Below are 17,668 nucleotides of genomic sequence, written 5' to 3'. Positions count from 1 at the left end.
TCAGAAACAGACTCTATGAGGGTGGTATGAGGGCCCGACGTCCACAGGTGGGGGTTGTGCTTACAGCCCAACACCGTGCAGGACGTTTGGCATTTGCCAGAGAACACCAAGATTGGCAAATTCGCCACTGGCGCCCTGTGCTCTTCACAGATGAAAGCAGGTTCACACTGAGCACATGTGACAGACATGACAGAGTCTGGAGACGCTGTGGAGAACGTTCTGCTGCCTGCAACATCCTCCAGCATGACCGGTTTGGCGGTGGGTCAGTCATGGTGTGGGGTGGCATTTCTTTGGGGGGCCGCACAGCCCTCCATGTGCTCGCCAGAGGTAGCCTGACTGCCATTAGGTACCGAGATGAGATCCTCAGACCCCTTGTGAGACCATATGCTGGTGCGGTTGGCCCTGGGTTCCTCCTAATGCAAGACAATGCTAGACCTCATGTGGCTGGAGTGGCCCGCCCGTTCCCCAGACCTGAATCCAATTGAGCACATCTGGGACATCATGTCTCGCTCCCATCCACCAACGCCACGTTGCACAACAGACTGTCCAGGAGTTGGCGGATGCTTTAGTCCAGGTCTGGGAGGAGATCCCTCAGGAGACCATCCGCCACCTCATCAGGAGCATGCCCAGGCGTTGTAGGGAGGTCATACAGGCACGTGGAGGCCACACACACTACTGAGCCTCATTTTGACTTGTTTTAAGGACATTACATCAAAGTTGGATCAGCCTATAGTCTGGTTTTCCACTTTAATTTTGAGTGTGACTCCAAATCCAGACCTCCATGGGTTGATAAATTTGATTTCCATTGATAATTTTTGTGTGATTTTGTTGTCAGCACATTCAACTATGTAAAGAAAAAAGTATTTAATAAGAATATTTCATTCATTCAGATCTAGGATGTGTTATTTTAGTGTTCCCTTTATTTTGTTGAGCAGTGTATAAGCTCAGCTTTATGGTGAACGATCCACCAGATCATAATATATGTTTAGTATTGGCTGGGTTGAGTATTTAGATGCTTCAAAGATATGTTTCTGTAAAATATGAATCTATAGATCAGTGACTGCATCTAAATAATATGATATACCACTTTCACAAGGTAGGAACTAGTGTGGGGCTCACTGCTATTGCCTAAGCGATGATACAAGACAGGATGACAACAAAGTATTACGAAACCTCTAAAGGAAGACAAAACATTCTTAACAAGGTTGAGGTGCTTTTTTAATCTATAACATTGTATTTGACCACCTGAGGTAACTTCCTGAGGGCAAGTCCAAAAGAAAGCTAAAGATGAAGATGGAAATATAAATAAATACAAACCAGCATGAAATGAAGTGGTTTATGACTTCTAAAAGAGAGTTTTAGCTCAATAAAGGTACTACATGCATATCACACATTTCATCAGCTACTTTGGCCTTTTCAGAGATAGGAGTCTATATTTTAAGGACTGTAGCCTACCATACACACAGCTGAATAGTACATACTCTACCATATTATCCTTGTACATTTCAATAGTATCATTATTGTGAAATAAACATAGAAACTCTCTGTGTTTAAGTCACTCACAGTCTTCTCCAGAGTAGCCCGTCACCACTTTGGGTTCAGGTCCCCATCCCTGGTGGTTCCTTGCCTGGATCCTGATCTCATATGGCACAAACGTGGGAGTATCCTTCACCACAAACGAGTGTCTCTTCACCACATGCTCCCGCCAGTCCTCCTCCACATGCTGTCTCTTATAACTCACCTTATATTCAAGGCCTGGCCCATTGTGTTCAATGGGGGACAATGGCTGCAAGAGCGAGGAAGGTAAGAATAACAGTAACACACAGATTATTACCATTTTATAGGAACTTGAACAATTAAGCAAGGATCTCTTTATATGTCTTTCTTCATCTAGGCTATTGCAGGATTATAATGACAAGCCCATACACTTGGATCCTAATTAGGCTTTGATAATATAAAATCAGTAAAACAATTAGACATTTGGCTGGGTGCTGTGTCCAGGCAGCTCTGAACCACCCCTCTGATATAAAGAGCAGGCTTCACAGATTATAGAGAGATCTAGTGCTTTCCTCACAATGGCTGACCATGATGGGAAATAGAATAAGACACTATTATCCACAAAAGCAAATCATTAACAATGAGAGAGCTCATCAATTCAGAAGCTACATTACTCTGCAGGAGCAGGAAGATAATATAAGTGGGGGTGAGATGAATCTTTTTACAATAAAGCTGAATTTATTACTGTACATGTAAGAAATCTTCTCTCCTCTCTTTTCACTTTCTAATAAAAGCACCACAATGAGCAGCTTTGATAGCAATCCAATTCACCATCCAAAATAGCTCTTCTAAAGTTATAAATCAACAATATGAAATATCAACAGCATGGATATTTGATTTCTGAGCGATTCTTATTTATAATTGCATGTAACACTCTTAGAAAAAAGGGTTCCAAAAGGGTTCTTCTTCAGCTGTCCCTATAAGTATAGGATAACCCTTTGTGGTTCCAGATAGAACTATTTTGGGTTCCATGTAGTGTGTCTAACATGGAACTCAAAAGGGTTCTACTTGGAACAAAAACGGATTTACCCTTTTAGTTTCTAGATAGCACATTTTTTCTAAGAGTGTACACTATTCTAGCTTATTTTCTCTTTGAATGAAGAGAGTTTTTGATTTCCACAAAAATATAACTCCTGTGAAATATTCAGTATTCAGAAAGGTGCATACGTATTCAGGGAAGGTACAGTATATTGAAGGAACCACATTCTGTTTCTTACCTCCCAGTTGATATCCATTTCATGTGGCAAATGACCTTCAATTTTGATATTTTCAGGGTTCTTGTCAGGGGCTGGTGAGAGAGAAGAAATATGGATTTTGGCAGAAATCTCCTGTGAAATGTGCACATAAGAGACCTTGGTATCAACAAGAGTGGAATCAATTATCTCAGATGATGAGTGTTTTAAAGTTCAACGAGCAGCGCAGGCAGCTCCGGTGGCCTGTACGGTGATATGAACGAGGAGGACAAGGCAACATGAGTGGAGGAATTCCTACCTGCGGGAGGGGTCTTGTATCTCTCTGTGGGCTCACTGGGGCGCCCTCTGCCCACTGTGTTAACTCCAGACACTCGGAAGCGATAGTCGACATGTCCGTAAAGTTTGAGGACTGCCGAGCCGTGATTTCCAGGAACTCTCTGAAGCTCTCTCCAGGTCCCCGGCTCCCACTGGCTCTCCTCATACTCAATAATGAACTCTGTTGACAGGGTGAGACACACAGACCAGTCCCCAATCTGCCCAAGCCATTTGCCAAAGGGGAGGCTTACCTAACAGCCAGCTATGCAGCAAACTATTCAGACCCTGCACTGAGCAGGATACTTGCTCCAAAAGATTAAACTACTAATTTGTATTGGGATGTTGACATGAGACTAACACAATAATAAAGTACTAATTAAAATTTTCTGAGTAAATATGTGCCATGTTATTTTCAGTGTATACTGTATACTACAGGCCTGATGCTCCAACATGCATGCAGAGCTGCGTAATGTGTTTGCTGTGTTTGCAGAGCCAGGTGGATGACCAGACTATTACCAGTGGTTGAGCTGTTGTGGTCCTCCCCAGTGATCCATTTGAGCTTCACACTTCTGCCCTTGTGTTCAGATAGCACCAAATTCTCAGGTGCATGTGGGATGTCTGAAAACACCACCACCACAACAACAACATTGCTTTGATAACACACAAAGACAGGGAATCCTCTGGAGTGGAAAAGGACTGAGGAAAAACGTTTGAAGCAGAAACTGACCAATTGAGAAGAAAGAAAGTGAAAACTATGATGCAGTAACATAGTTATTTGTTGGCAGGTCATAGACATTCAATGGCTGCGTTTCAAACTCATAAAAGACAAACCCTCATCCACTTACCCTCGCCTTATGCCCTTGGGGGAATTCCCCTCACCATCTTGTACGTCAGTCAAACGATTAGCCAAACAAGGAAAGTTTGCAACATAAGCCCCTCAACCCTCGTTTTTGATCGAGTTTGTAAGTGTACTATCATGTTCACTTGAGGCCTGAAACACCCCATAATTCAATTCGTGATAATTGTACATCCACTAAGAAAAGTCAGCCGAAACTTAAAACCTCAACGTCAATATGGATAAGGTAACACACAAGTGTAAGTAAAAAGCAATGTAAAAAGGTTAGAAATTGTGCTACTTATGCACATGAAGGCACAAACACGTCTCGTAAAAGTAAGGATGTTTTTGTTTGGTTAACTTTTGGAAATTGTAAAAATAAAACATTTTCCTTCCAGTTCCAGCTAGGCAGGCTGGTTAGTTAGCCAATTATTTTGGTAGCTATAGTACGGTAGACGTATATTAATAATTATATAGTTAATATAAGTAGACATGCAATCATAATTAACTGTAGCGCATATATAGCACCCAAAAACACGAAAACACAAACATCGCGGGATGAACTAGGGACGAATTTCTGGGCAAGGGCGGTCCATTATAAAAATCATTCCTTCCTCCCTCGCCCCTTGTCCTGCAAGACTACAGTATACTCGTCAGAAGTCATGATACGTCATCAGAAGTGTCTACTCAATTTGAGGGCTGAGGGGATAGAGTGTGTCTTTTAAGTGTTTGGAATGCACTGTTTTTTGAAGAGGAATCAAACAATGTAAATGCATTTTACTGTAAACGCAGAGCCAAGGTCTGAATCTGAAGACATGTGTAATCATGTTCTGCTCTGAGTACTATGCCATGGCACGCTTGACTTCAACATACGGTATGGATCCATACTGTGACATGCATTTCTGTTGTGCTGGACGTCATAGAGCCTTTAGGTCTGAGCAGGCTTTGATGTATTTGACATAATTTGCTCACCCAGCACCATGAGTAGTGCAGAGGCAGTGTCCTGATCCATTGGAGTACTGGCCACACACTTGTACATGCCCTGGTCTCTGTGGCTGACGTTGACGATCTGCAGTATGCCATCCTCTATGAAATATCTATCGGCAGAGAAAAAGAGAGACAACCTATTGATCTGTGCCATCTAAAAAGCAAGTGAACTTTCCTGCTAGGCTTATATATGTAACACCACAAGAAAGGCTTCATCTTACCCAGAATTCTCTGTGTGGTTTAGGGCTATCTCCATGTCGTCTTTTTCCCACACAATCTCAAAGTCGCCACTGAATGAGTTGTCGTACACCGCCAGGCAGGAGAGCTGGGCGGTGGTTCCTATTAGGACCTGCAAGTCTTCCGGGGCCTGGAATATCTTTGTGGGATCTTGGATAGTTCAAACACACAACTGTATATGTAAAGGGTTATGTTTAGGACCCAATGTTTTCTGACTATGTGACTGAAGCAGGGAAAACTAGGTAAGACAGTTTTCAGGTCACATAGTCAGAAAAAACACATGGTCCTAGACTAGTATGTTATAACAAATGCTGTCTTTCATTGAGTTGTATACCTTTAACATCCAGTAGGGCAGTGATAGCAGACGCCCCTTCAGTATTCTTGGTGTAACATGTGTATTGGCCCATGTCTTCTTTTTCCACATTATAGATCTCCAATGATCCATTCTGGTGAACTGTAAACCTTGGTCCCTCCACAGATCCTGTGGAGTCCTCCTTGTTCCTGTAAAACATTCAAAGCAATCAATTAAAGTCTCCACTAGCGATTTAATTAAATTACAGAAGAATGTTTTTGAGCACATCACAAGATAAAAATGTTTCATTAAAGTTTTTGTGTATGTGTAAGATGCTTTATTTCTGTATATTTCCTCAATAAACAGTGGAGCACCAACCGATAAACAGATTCTGTACACAGGTGTTTCATAACTATCTGTTGACACGTTGATATCTACTGCTCTCTGCTGGCCTCTGAGAGGACTGGTTGGAGCTGGACTAGCCTGGTATTGCCTGGGTGCCAATGATGACATCACATGACAGCAATAGCAGAATGAGCTGGATAAAGCCCATGCTGATCTGGGACCAGGGTTAGGGAGAGTCTACTCACCAGGTAACAGCAGAGGGTGGAGAACTGAACACCTTGCAGTGCATCACTATAACCTTCCCCTCCACAGCTGAATACTCCAGACCTTCCTCTGTCAGTATCATAGGAGGCAGATCTGTGGGGAGAGACATCCCAGTGAGTGATTCAGGGTTTGGGATATGAATGAGATTTGAAGGGATTTAAGTGTGGTCCTCCACTTGAACAGATTCCTTCTTCCAGTATTTGGCTATAAAGAGTTACTACTAAAGTCAAAAAAAATTTGAGAGACAAAATGTTGAGGTGAAAATGTTGTCATCCTTCTTTGTTAATTACCATTTATTTTAAAAGAATGGCTGGACTGTCAATGAAAATAGAAAAAATGAAAACAAATAGAATAATGAGCGCAAAATTTTAAATAAATGCGTCTTATCATTTCTAGCCAAAACATCCTGTGTCTGTCTCACTCCACGAAAGCTGTGATTTTGCATCCAGAAACAGACCAGTGACAAACTCCAGACATTTCTGAAAAGCCAAAAAGAGCAAATAATTTCTTATCTGCTCTTATAAAAGCAGCACATGTTCGTGTTATGGCATTGAATTCTGAATTGACTGGAGAAATGGGTTAGCATATAAATGCCTGGGAGCAGGCGGAGTGAATCACAGGGGATGTGGGTGGGTAATCCGTATGGAGGACTGTGGCGCTCAGACAGCCATTCCTTCACCATGGCCCAAGAGCTGCAGGGTAGAGCCCGTGCCAGAGCTGTCTCTCAAACCAGACACAACACCACTCACAGACCATCTTCCACTGCCTAACGCCAATGTCTGGCAATTACAGAGAAACAGATGCTGCCCGTTCCATTGCCAAGCAACCAGTTGGATTCTTTACTGCACTTTCCTTGTCATACAATTTCATACTTAATGGGTAACTATAAATAGATGGGCGCATCTGGTTAAACAGAGTGATTAAGACAGATTTAGCAACTATTTATTTGTAACCAATAAAACATAAAGCCTCAGATGAAAGTTAAGGCTATTTTCAGAGGTGGAGATTAAAACCAGTGAAGCCCCATAAACTTACTCATGATCATGATATTGGCATTGGCTAGCAGGGTTCCATGTTTGTTGGAGGCCTCACATTGGTAGACGGCACTGTCAGTCGAGATGGCTTTGTGCAAGACAATTTTGTCATCAAACTCTTTTCTGTTAGATGCTGGGACCTCTGCAATAAACAACGAAATCCATTAGCTGTGCACCAATAGGCAGTCCTGGAGATGCATGTCTTGTTGAGGTACACTGAGAACATACCCTCAATAGGCTTTCCATTCACCATCCATTGGATGGTGGGCTGAGGAGTGCCCGTGGCGGAGCAATTGATGAGCACATCTGAGCCAATCATACTAAGCTGGCTCTCAGGCTCAGACACCCACTGAGGAGGCTCTGGAAAGACCAACATCAAAGATAGACATGAAACATCTGCAATCAGGGAGGGAACCAGGCCACAGTTTACACATCTCAATAAATGCCCCATTTTTTTGTTTTACATGGAAATCACAAAATACTTGTTTGTGTTATCTTACCACACAGAGACAGTTCTGAAATTGTGACCTTTTGATGCCCTCTTGAAAAGCAGTTTGTTCAATGTATCGTAGATGGCACTATTTCTCATGAAAATGTGTTACTATTATGAGGTACCTTCCTACAGTAATACCTAAATGCAGTTTAAGCTATACAGCATATTTTTCAGATACACACACATACCTTCCACTGATACGTCAAAGTAGTGGACGGCCATTCCGTGGATGTTCATAGCCTTACACATGTACTTCCCATTGTCGTCTTCATCAACCTGGTCAATGCTCAGGAGTTTCCCATGGTTCTCGATTGTTACTCTGTCAGGCAGCCTGTGGTCTATCTTCAACCACTCAATCATGGGAGTTGGACTGAATGAAAGAAGAGGGGCAGTGAAATGTTGTATGATCAGGTTGTTGTAATTGCTTTACATTCAGTGGCATGTACAGCAGATATCATGTTGAAGCAGTCCTTGGTAAAATACAGAGGTAGGTTTCCTTACAAGCCCTCTGCAATGCACTCCAGTAGTAGCTCGTCACCTTTCACCAGCTGTGTCTTCGACTTGACACCAGAGGGCATCAGAAGACTTGGTTTTCTCTCCATGATTGAATTGGCTTTGAGAATGGAACAGAAACAATCAGTGTTTTTATGCTTAGTTAGTTAGTGAAACTGCTAAATACTAAAGGGATTTTTCAAAGAAGGCAATGAATGGGTTGCTTGAACTGCTAACCTAAAATGCAGTCTTTGGATCCTCAAATCACATTCTGGTATGGAAAAATGGGTGTTCCAGACAGATATATGGTATGGAATGTAACTTACCATGACCTGGACCGCTACTTGAGTTATTGTTTGAATTTTCTGAAATGAAGGTGGGTAACATATGAAAATGTACAAAGCATCCATAGAACAAAAGTGACACACAATGCGGTGGTTTAAATGAATTAAAACATCAGTGGCATCAAGCGCATGGGAAATACAACTTTGGAGATGCTGTTGGATATTGGGAATGTTCTTAATCATATTCATGATCATAATAACAAAATGCATTGGATCAGAGCTTGAGACCATTATGGTGATCAACACAAAGCCTTTTCCCTACCATAACAAGCTCCTTGCTGTAGCTGAGATCATAAATAAACTTAATCACAGTCTTTTAGATTGATACCTACTGCTCTTGACTATGACAGACATGGCATTCTTCTGTACGATGGTGCGTATCTTGGGGAAGGCAGCGAAGCAGCAGTAGTCTCTGTGGCTATCCTTCTCCAGAGCATTAGAGAAGAACAGGTCGCCGTTCAGACCCATGGACACCCTGTCATCCTGCTCTATGTGCTGAAGGCCTGAGAAGGTGAAAAGAGGAGGACATTCCATATAAACCACATTTGAGTAAGTTTTTTTTAGCAATTGTGCATCAATAAAACTGCAGGTGTCAACACAAAGGATTTGACATGACTCAGACAGGCCTCTCTCCAGGGCGTGTCAGGGTGTCAGGTCTGGGAAGTCATTAGTCACTTACCGATGGTCATCCAATAGATCTGTAAAGGAGGGATTCCTTTAGGAGGGTTACACTCCAGAATGACAGGCTGACCCTCCTCCACCTCGATGGGATCAATCTTCTCCTTAGGAAACTTCGGTACATCTAACCCCCCAAAATAAACAAAAGTTTACCATGATTTGTCAGTCATTCAGTGTAGTTGCCTTTCTCTCCAACAGGTGGTAGTCCTATGATACTAGTGTTTTGTGCTGGTTGTGTGTGGAGGTGCTTGTGTTGAGCCAGTGAATTGTATTTTACAGCACCTTCTTTAGATATTGGCTTGCAGGAAAAAAATAGACGTTATTACTACTGTTGTGCTGCATGTCAGCCACCCTGAATGGTTGAAGCACGGACAAATTTAGTCACAGTTCCCCTCTGTCTGGATTTCTTTGAAGATGTATGTACTATGCTTTGGAACTGAATGAAAAATGTACCAAGTGAAATGATGGAGATGCTAGATCAGTCTCCCTTCTGCCACACAGTCCATATGGGTAGATGAGACGCAACTGGGTGTGGAATGTTTTGGAGGTTCAATGACTTTCTGCCATGGCCAATACAACAAACAGCTCACAATGGAGCGACACATTGGATTCCAGGACCTGAATCACTTTGAAATAATTGTAATGGAGCACCAAAGAGCTTAGGGATGCTACTCACGGGGCACAACAAACTCAATCTCCTCTGTTATGGCTGTCCCTAGTTTATTCGAGGCATAACAGCGGTAAATTCCCTGGTACTCTGTGAGGTTCCCAGTGTTGGGGATCACAAACGTCCCCGAGTTTTTCTCCTTGATCAGCCTTGGGTCCTGGTAAGGGTCAAACTCTTCCCCATTCTTCGTCCACCAGAATCTACAAAATCAACAGTTCAATCAGCCACTGATAACATTCAACATAAACCTTGAAAATGTCACATGTGTTTCAGCCAAATGTGCACAGCGTGTTCAGTGTCCAATGTTGGCACTCACAGTATGTGCAAGACTTCACACCATGAAATCAAACAGCCAAAAACAAGTTGACAAGCCAAATCGATGGCCGGTGGTAGGCTGTCTGTTGGGCTGCTAACGAGCTCTCCTGGGTAGTCCCTCTCCCATCTGTTGGGTATGGAATGGTAGAGTAGGAAACTCATTACTCACTCTGGCTTGGGGTTCCCTTTGGCTTCACACGTCATGGGGAAGCTCTCATCGAAGGGGAAGGCGATCAGAGAGCTGGGGGAGGCCTCTGTGATGGTGGGCAGCTGCTCAACTGGACAACAGACAACAGGGACAACACTTTAATGAAGAAAACTCCATATACCTACTGCAGGTTTATTATAGCATCATAATAAACCTGAGTGTTTCCTAGCCACCGTGCTTCTACACCTGCATTGCTTGCTGTTTGGGGTTTTAGGCTGGGTTTCTGTACAGCACTTTGAGATATCATCTGATGTAAGAAGGGCTATATAAATTGATTTGATTTGATTTGATCTCTCAGACTAGTATTAGGTGTAATGGGATGATTCGTTTCCATTATGATGATATTTTAATTTCCAATAGTTCTATTTCACAGTGACATCCTGTTTGAACCTGTTCTGCTTTGTCCATGCTTTCTTGTTTAAGTGATATGTGTTAGAAATATACTACACAACTACAGATGTCAGCAACAGTAAAACTAGCATCATGAGGTCAGGCCAGTAGGACCAGTGGTGCAGGTTAAAACTACATGCCACTAAGTGGGTGAGAGTTCAAGACAATCCAATTCTAAGATGTTGATTGTGTGAATAAATGGAGATGCAGATCGTTCACGCGATGACCACATGGTACAGCTGCTGTGTTGCTGACCACTGAGCCAAGAGATTAAGTGAGGACAGACAGGCGGTCACTAATGCTGGATGGGACAGGGCACGTCAGAGCAAACTTACTGTTTACATGACCTACAACTAGAATATCCATGGCAGCAGGAAGACAACAAACAAAAAGACAGACAGAGGTTTAAGCATAATCCAGTTTTGTGTTGGTTGTAGACATTTATAAATGAAACACTTTAGCCCACATTTAAGGAGATTGCAGGAAACGAATCACCTTGCATCAACATAAGTATGGGTTGCTTTTCTGAAATGTTATTTATATGCGGGCCCTTAAGAGATGTTTTATGAATAATTTAGTTGGAAGAAAACTTGATACTTGTTTCCAAGGAAACTGTAAGATACACAACCCAAATACAAGAGAATGAAGAAACCTGATTTAAACAAGAAACCAAACCCCAGCCAAGGATGTGTTCCATCCATGAATATAATACAACTGATTTTGGTACGATACAGAATTACAGAATACTCAATATTTCAAAGAATACATGTCTATGGCTTTGACCATTACATATATTGGAAAACAAAATCAATATACTGTACTTTACAAAGCTGTATGGTATCCTTCCCAGGCACTACAATGGAAAGTGAGCGCTTACCCTCCAGTGGTATGTCTATGGCAGTAGTGGGGTGAAAGGCACAGATACTGGCGACCACACCCACCAGGAGAGCCAATCCTGGGCTCCAACTCGACGACCTCATCCTCATCACTCCACAGCAGACAGCAATCTCAGAGTTCATCTTGGGGGAAGTGACACACGCTGCTCTCTTCCAGTTCTCAATTCATCTCTATGGCATGCAGAAGACGTCGGACCTGCAAGTGCAACACAGACAACAGAGTGAGAGTGGCGTCCCATGAATCCAGATCCACCCACGCGTCAGGCAGACAGACAGTCAGGCTATCCCACACATGGCAGAGAGAGAACCCCCGGTGACCGAGAGAGATGCTCAGCCAGGCACAACACAAGTTTCCAGCACAGCAGTCACTCACATCAGCAGGGACCACATTCTGGGCTTCATGCTTAAAGCGGCAATCAGCCGTTTCGGTAAAAGCTGAGGGACGGAGCTGGAGAAATGTAACCACTCTTATTAAATTAGTAACCAGAACTATAGTTGCAATAACTGACCATCCATGATATCAAAATTATAGTTTGAACCATGTTTTGAGGTTATCTAGTGCTTGTTTACATTTACTTTGTTTACAAACATTGGAGTAAAACAAGCTTATAGTTTGTGTTCTCATGGAGTGTGATAGTTGAACTAAGCTCATGAGGCATTTATAAGTTATATTCTTCAAGAATAGGCTCATACAATTCATTTAAAAGTGAAAAAATTGATTTAGCAACTGCTGATTGACCCTTTAAAATGCTACTGTGACCAAAATCTAATTATTGCATCTCTATATCACTCTGTTCCCTGGAGACACACATTGTTTTCTTGTTTATTGTCTGTTGGAGTGTATTGGCTAGGCAGCCAGAGTGAGTCGTTTTTCACGCACCATAGAACAAGAGTTTAAATACATAAATACATGAGGCTGTGGCTATATTAATACATGCCCCACATTTCAAAGTGAAAATTATGAATTCATTCCACAACGGAGCGAATGATTTACATCATTAAGATACAACCCTGCTGTAGCATTTGTCATCAGGCTGTTCCTGTTCCTGTTCTGTGTCTGTGGACTCCTCTCTGAATATTCAAAGAGAACACAACACAACCATGATGATCACACATGGTTCTCAGACTTAGCAATAATCTTCTTCCAAAGAATAGCAATAGTATATATATATCTTTTTTACCCCCTTTCTCCCCAATTTCGTGGTATCCAATTGGTAGTTACAGTCTTGTCTCATCGCTGCAACTCTCGTACGGACCCGGGAGAGGTGAACGTCGAGAGCCATGCGTCCTCCAAAACACAACCAAGCCTCACTGCCCACTTAACCCAGAAGCATCAATGTGTCAGAGGAAACACTGTACACCTAGCAACCTTGTCAGCGTGCACTGCGCCCAGCCCACCACAGGAGTCACTAGCGAATCACAATGACATCCCTGCCGGCCAAACCCCCCCTAACCCAATTGTACGCCGTCCCATGGGTCTCCCGGTCACAGCTGGCTACAACATAGCCTGGACTTGAACCCACATTCTCTAGTGACACAGCTAGCAATGCAGCACCTTAGACCACAGCGCCACTCAGGAGGACCATAGCAAAAGTATTTTTTATTTGTTTTTTATCTGATAACCAGTGGTCTCAGGGTCAGAGGGCACGGGTAATTCTCCACTTAACAAGCCAGCGGCTTGAATCCTAATGAGCTGTGTACAGTATGACAAGAGCACAGGATTGTGGGGGATAGAGTTCTGTGCAGGAATGTTCACCTCGACGACATTGTTGCCCACCAGTCTCTGTTCTATAGTAGAATCTCTAGGTTATCTGTTCATTAGCCTGCCTCAAGTTGGCTTTGACCTACTGTAGGTCACTGGGTCATTCTAGTTAGGAATCTAGTTGGTTGACCGCAGGGTAGCAGATAGACCAGGCCACGTTGAATAATGTCACACTAGTAATACGAAAATTGGCGACCAAAAAATTTGCCTAATTATAATGCTCATGGGAGTCCTCACAAATGTCCATCGACAAAAATGGAAATAGCTGAACACTTCTCATCACAAGCATACACATCCAGTAATTACAGTGTTTGTCTCTTCTCATGTCGATGATGGAGCTTCCAATTAATGGCAAAACATGGATTTGTCTGGGAATTTGTGTGTGTTAAGCTCTTTATTTCAGCAGGATGGAGCGAAACCGGAGAGATAGCCACGCTCCCACACCCCCGGTAGTTTTAACAAACAGCTGACGTTTTACTGGTGTGTTTTCAATCATACTGACCAAAAACACTGCTCCTCTTTTTTGTATCTTCTCTCTCAGTTACCAAATTCAATAGGAAACACAGAGGTCAAATGGCAGTTCATGAGAAGTAATTGAATAATTGACCAAGGAGTGAAAGAGTCGATTTAATTAATTTCTTTAGGAGGCTCTGTTTTCAAATAGACACGAACCCTGAACTCTCTCCCCATGCTTCATGCTAATGGTATTAACTCTGTCTGGGGCCTTTGTGAGTCCATCCTGGTTAATCTGACCTAGTGGGTGACCTCCCTGATGTCACCGGCAGAGCCACAGACAACAGAGTGTGCAATACACCAACCCCTCTTAATCACAATACTACTGTAGGACATTGACTTTTCCTCCAACCTCAGATTCACATGGCTTTGTTATGATCCATGAGTCCGGATTGGAGAAATGCCTCAGGCTTAATAATGTTGCTCCCATTTCACTCCTTTCCCACACACTGTGATTTATGTTGCAAATTACGGATTAAAATCAAAAGATAGGATGCTGCGCTATGCTAATTAGCAGTGCTTTGTTGGGAGGATTGGTGAGTTTAAGAGGGAGGTTTTTACAATCCCTCCAAGACAACGCGTTTCTCTTAGGGCCTTTGTCAACCAACCTAACACCACTTAGATGGATTACGTTCTGTTCAAACTGTGCTTGATCACCTGCCATCTGATTTAATTAATTCTCCCACTCGTTGAGCATTTAGCCAGATCCAACTTGGCCATCTGGTTGAGGGAGGTTAATAAAACATATAGGGGCTAAACTGGTGGGAGACTGGGATGTCTATCTCTAACCCGGCATACAGTATAGGCTACAGGGGCTATATGAATCAGTTGAGTGGGGCCGGGGCGAGCCTGCTCTAGACCGCAGGCTGTTCTTAATCCTCTCCTTCAGCAGCAATAGCATGAGCCTGAGGCTGATGAAGCTGGCTAAGTTAAAAGCTGCTCACCATGAGAAGGCCAATATGAACTCTGACCTCCCTTAGCCGAGGCTCAGAGGGAACAGAAGCTGTCCTGGGGTGGAAGGAGAGGGACAGGGGACACGGGCTGAATCTGGGCCATGTGAAGTCTGGAGCCATGCTTTAAACTTAACTCAGATTGACATACTGTAGCGTGCTGCTCTGCTCTCACTCTCTCTCATTTACAGTGGGCTACCTGCCAAGATGCGCAAAAAACATTTCTCATTCAGAATGAGCACCATGCACAAGACTGATAACAGAGGAAATGTAAGAGACAGGCAGAGAGGGAAGTCACGTCTGCTCCATGCTCACTCTACCTGCTGGTTCATTTGATTGAGAAGCCCCATCCTCATCATTCAGGCTCCAGGCTGAATCAGACACCCACCTCTCTCTTCATAAGGAGATGTTAACGGCACAGTGTTCTGGTTGGCATGCTTTCTATTCCTTCAGTCTCCTAGCTCAGCCATCTGGTCTGGCATGGAATCCTAACATTGACCTATACACCAAAGTCAAGGGTCTGTTGATTAACTGTAGGATTCACTATTTCCTCCCCTACAACATAATATAACACTTTCCACAACACTTCAACACTTTCTGATTGACAGGAGGCATTCTCAAAACATAGACAAAGCAGTCAAATTGGCTAAATGAAAATGGTGAAGCGCTGCTGAAGGACTGTGAAGTGTTCTTAACGGTTGCCATTGAAAGATGCTATGCTGTTCAACCTTTTGCCGTTATGTTGTCTGCAGTCTGTCTATTTTATATGCATATGTCTGTGTCTCTACAGGCCTTCTATAGTTGATGTGCTGCAAGCCTGTAATGGGATTAAGCAGATCCTCTTCGTGTCAAGCTGGATTAAAATATTTTCCTCACTAAAGAGCTGCGACACCGGGAAGACGCGCCACGCTCCCTACACACTCCTGGTAATGCTTCAGCACTGAATCCCAGTTAATCACTGAAGTACAATTAAAGCATTGTGAGAATTTATTATAATTAAACAGCAATTAGCCTGTTGCCGGTAATTAGGCATTTTTTGTTTGGTTTCATTTTTGTTTTTGGCAAGTCAATTGCTCATTTATACAACTAGACAAAGAAAACATACTGTAAGGGTGTAGCTCTGTACTGACTGATAGAATAAGTAATGCCCTGCCTAGACACACCCACATCTTGTTTCAATTCTTTTAAAACTATTTTTAATAATGAACTACTTAAGGGGAAGTAGATCCCTGGAATTTCATTAAAAGTCGTTTTATTTGGATGCATTCCGTTAACTTACTATGGTATTATAATAGTTCCTGTTTATTTGCAATGGGTTACATTCTGACCTCTGGTGAGACGAGATTCTTCTACATGCTTATGAGCGGGAGGATTTCATTCATTACTAAAACTTCAGCAGAAGCAGCAGGAGCAAAACACAAACAAGGCCCTTAATGAGATTGGGAAGTCAGCGCAATATTAAATAATAACCTTGTCTAATTGTGATTTGGCTCAATTTCATTCGGCTTTCGCATGCATGCAAGAGAGTGAACAGTTCAATTACCACACCATTAAAACTGCAGGAGTCTGTCTGCGCATGGAGCAGGTGGATGAGGCTGGGGCTGGGTCGGAGGGAGAGTGGAGGGGGGTAGGAGAAAAATGACAAGAGGGACTGGGACGTAAAGGAATGAGGGAATCAGGCTATAGGGATCTAGATGGATGTGGATTTGGAGTGAATTCTGAGATGAACTGCAGGGTCTCTGACCTCTGTCTCAAATGGAGAAATGACAAATGACCTTACTGGCCCTAATGAACTGTTGTGACCAGGGACAGAGGGGGACACATCCTCTGGTGACACCATATGACGAAAAGGGCACAGTCGTTGCTTTTAAAACCAGCATTAACCATTCTGGAATAAAATATTGTTCTACCACATCTAATCTGTGTCTATAGTATTTCCTTTGTCAAAATATGGGCTATTTGATGATGTTAAATATTTAGAAAAGGATATCCAAATCACCAGCTTTATTTGATATAATTTCAAGGTTCCATTTTATCATTTATAAACTGCATATACAGTGCATTCAAAAAGTGTTCTGACCCCTTCACTTTTTTCACATTTTGTTACGTTACAGCCTTATTCTAAAATTGATTAAATGTTTTTTTCCTTCATCAATCTACACACAATACCCTATAATGACAAAGGAAAAACAGGTTTTAATACACTTTTGCAAAATTATTAAAACTTAAAAATGGAAATATCACATTTACATAAGTATCCAGACCCTTTACGCAGTACTTTGTTAAAGCAGTACTTTGTTGAAGAGCGTGACTGCACAGCTTTTTCAGGTCTCTCCAGAGATGTTAGATTGGGTTCAAGTCCGGGCTCTGGCCGGGCAACTGAAGGACATTGAGAGACTTATCCCGAAGCCACTCCTGCACTGTCTTGGCTGTGTGCTTAGGGTCGTTGTCCTGTAGGAAGGTGAACCTTCGCCCCAGTCTGAGGTCCTGAGCACTCTGTAACAGCTTTTCATCAAGGACCTCTCTGTACTTGCTCCGTTCATCTTTCCCTCGATAGAGACTAGTCTCCCAGTCCCTGCCACTGAAAAACATCCCCACAGCATGATGCTGCCACCACCATGCTTCACCGTAGGGATGGTATTGGCCAGGTGATGAGCGGTACCTGGTTTCCCCCAGACGTGACGCTTGGCATTCAGGGCAAAGAGTTCAATCTTGGTTTCATCAGACCAGGGAATCATGTTTCTCATGGTCTGAGAGTCCTTTAGGTGCCTTTTGTCAAACTCCAAGTGGGCTGTCATGTGTCCTTTTACTCAGGAGTGGTCTCCGTCTGGCCACTCCACCATAAAAGCCTTATTGGTGCAGAGATGGTTGTAATTCTGGAAGGTTCTCTCATCTCCACAG

At 42.9% G+C, this 17,668-nt stretch overlaps 1 protein-coding gene across 7 annotated transcripts in view; it reads right to left on the bottom strand.

Annotated features, from left to right (window-relative positions):
* Window positions 1–17,668, bottom strand: part of LOC129851136 (neural cell adhesion molecule L1-like protein) — a 101,589-nt gene that overhangs the window by 27,868 nt on the left and 56,053 nt on the right. For 4 of the 7 annotated variants that reach the window (XM_055917451.1, XM_055917445.1, XM_055917447.1 and 1 more), the window contains exons 2-20: window positions 11,524–11,738; window positions 10,982–10,999; window positions 10,218–10,326; window positions 9,743–9,933; window positions 9,068–9,190; window positions 8,721–8,891; window positions 8,371–8,409; window positions 8,054–8,165; window positions 7,741–7,922; window positions 7,288–7,419; window positions 7,061–7,201; window positions 6,007–6,118; window positions 5,459–5,625; window positions 5,109–5,274; window positions 4,873–4,997; window positions 3,582–3,683; window positions 3,049–3,246; window positions 2,775–2,845; window positions 1,564–1,786 (exon numbers count right to left, since the gene is read on the bottom strand). In XM_055917451.1, coding sequence (XP_055773426.1) covers window positions 1,564–1,786; window positions 2,775–2,845; window positions 3,049–3,246; window positions 3,582–3,683; window positions 4,873–4,997; window positions 5,109–5,274; window positions 5,459–5,625; window positions 6,007–6,118; window positions 7,061–7,201; window positions 7,288–7,419; window positions 7,741–7,922; window positions 8,054–8,165; window positions 8,371–8,409; window positions 8,721–8,891; window positions 9,068–9,190; window positions 9,743–9,933; window positions 10,218–10,326; window positions 10,982–10,999; window positions 11,524–11,665 — 2,524 coding nt within the window. In that variant the 5' untranslated portion in view covers window positions 11,666–11,738. The remainder of the gene's footprint in view (window positions 1–1,563; window positions 1,787–2,774; window positions 2,846–3,048; window positions 3,247–3,581; window positions 3,684–4,872; window positions 4,998–5,108; window positions 5,275–5,458; window positions 5,626–6,006; window positions 6,119–7,060; window positions 7,202–7,287; window positions 7,420–7,740; window positions 7,923–8,053; window positions 8,166–8,370; window positions 8,410–8,720; window positions 8,892–9,067; window positions 9,191–9,742; window positions 9,934–10,217; window positions 10,327–10,981; window positions 11,000–11,523; window positions 11,739–17,668) is intronic. The other 3 variants (XM_055917449.1, XM_055917448.1, XM_055917450.1) reach the window with 3 other exon arrangements.

The sequence above is a fragment of the Salvelinus fontinalis genome, chromosome 3 (genome assembly GCF_029448725.1).
Source record: "Salvelinus fontinalis isolate EN_2023a chromosome 3, ASM2944872v1, whole genome shotgun sequence".
Taxonomy (NCBI): Eukaryota; Metazoa; Chordata; class Actinopteri; order Salmoniformes; family Salmonidae; genus Salvelinus; species Salvelinus fontinalis.
This window is presented reverse-complemented; position numbering and strand designations above follow the sequence as displayed.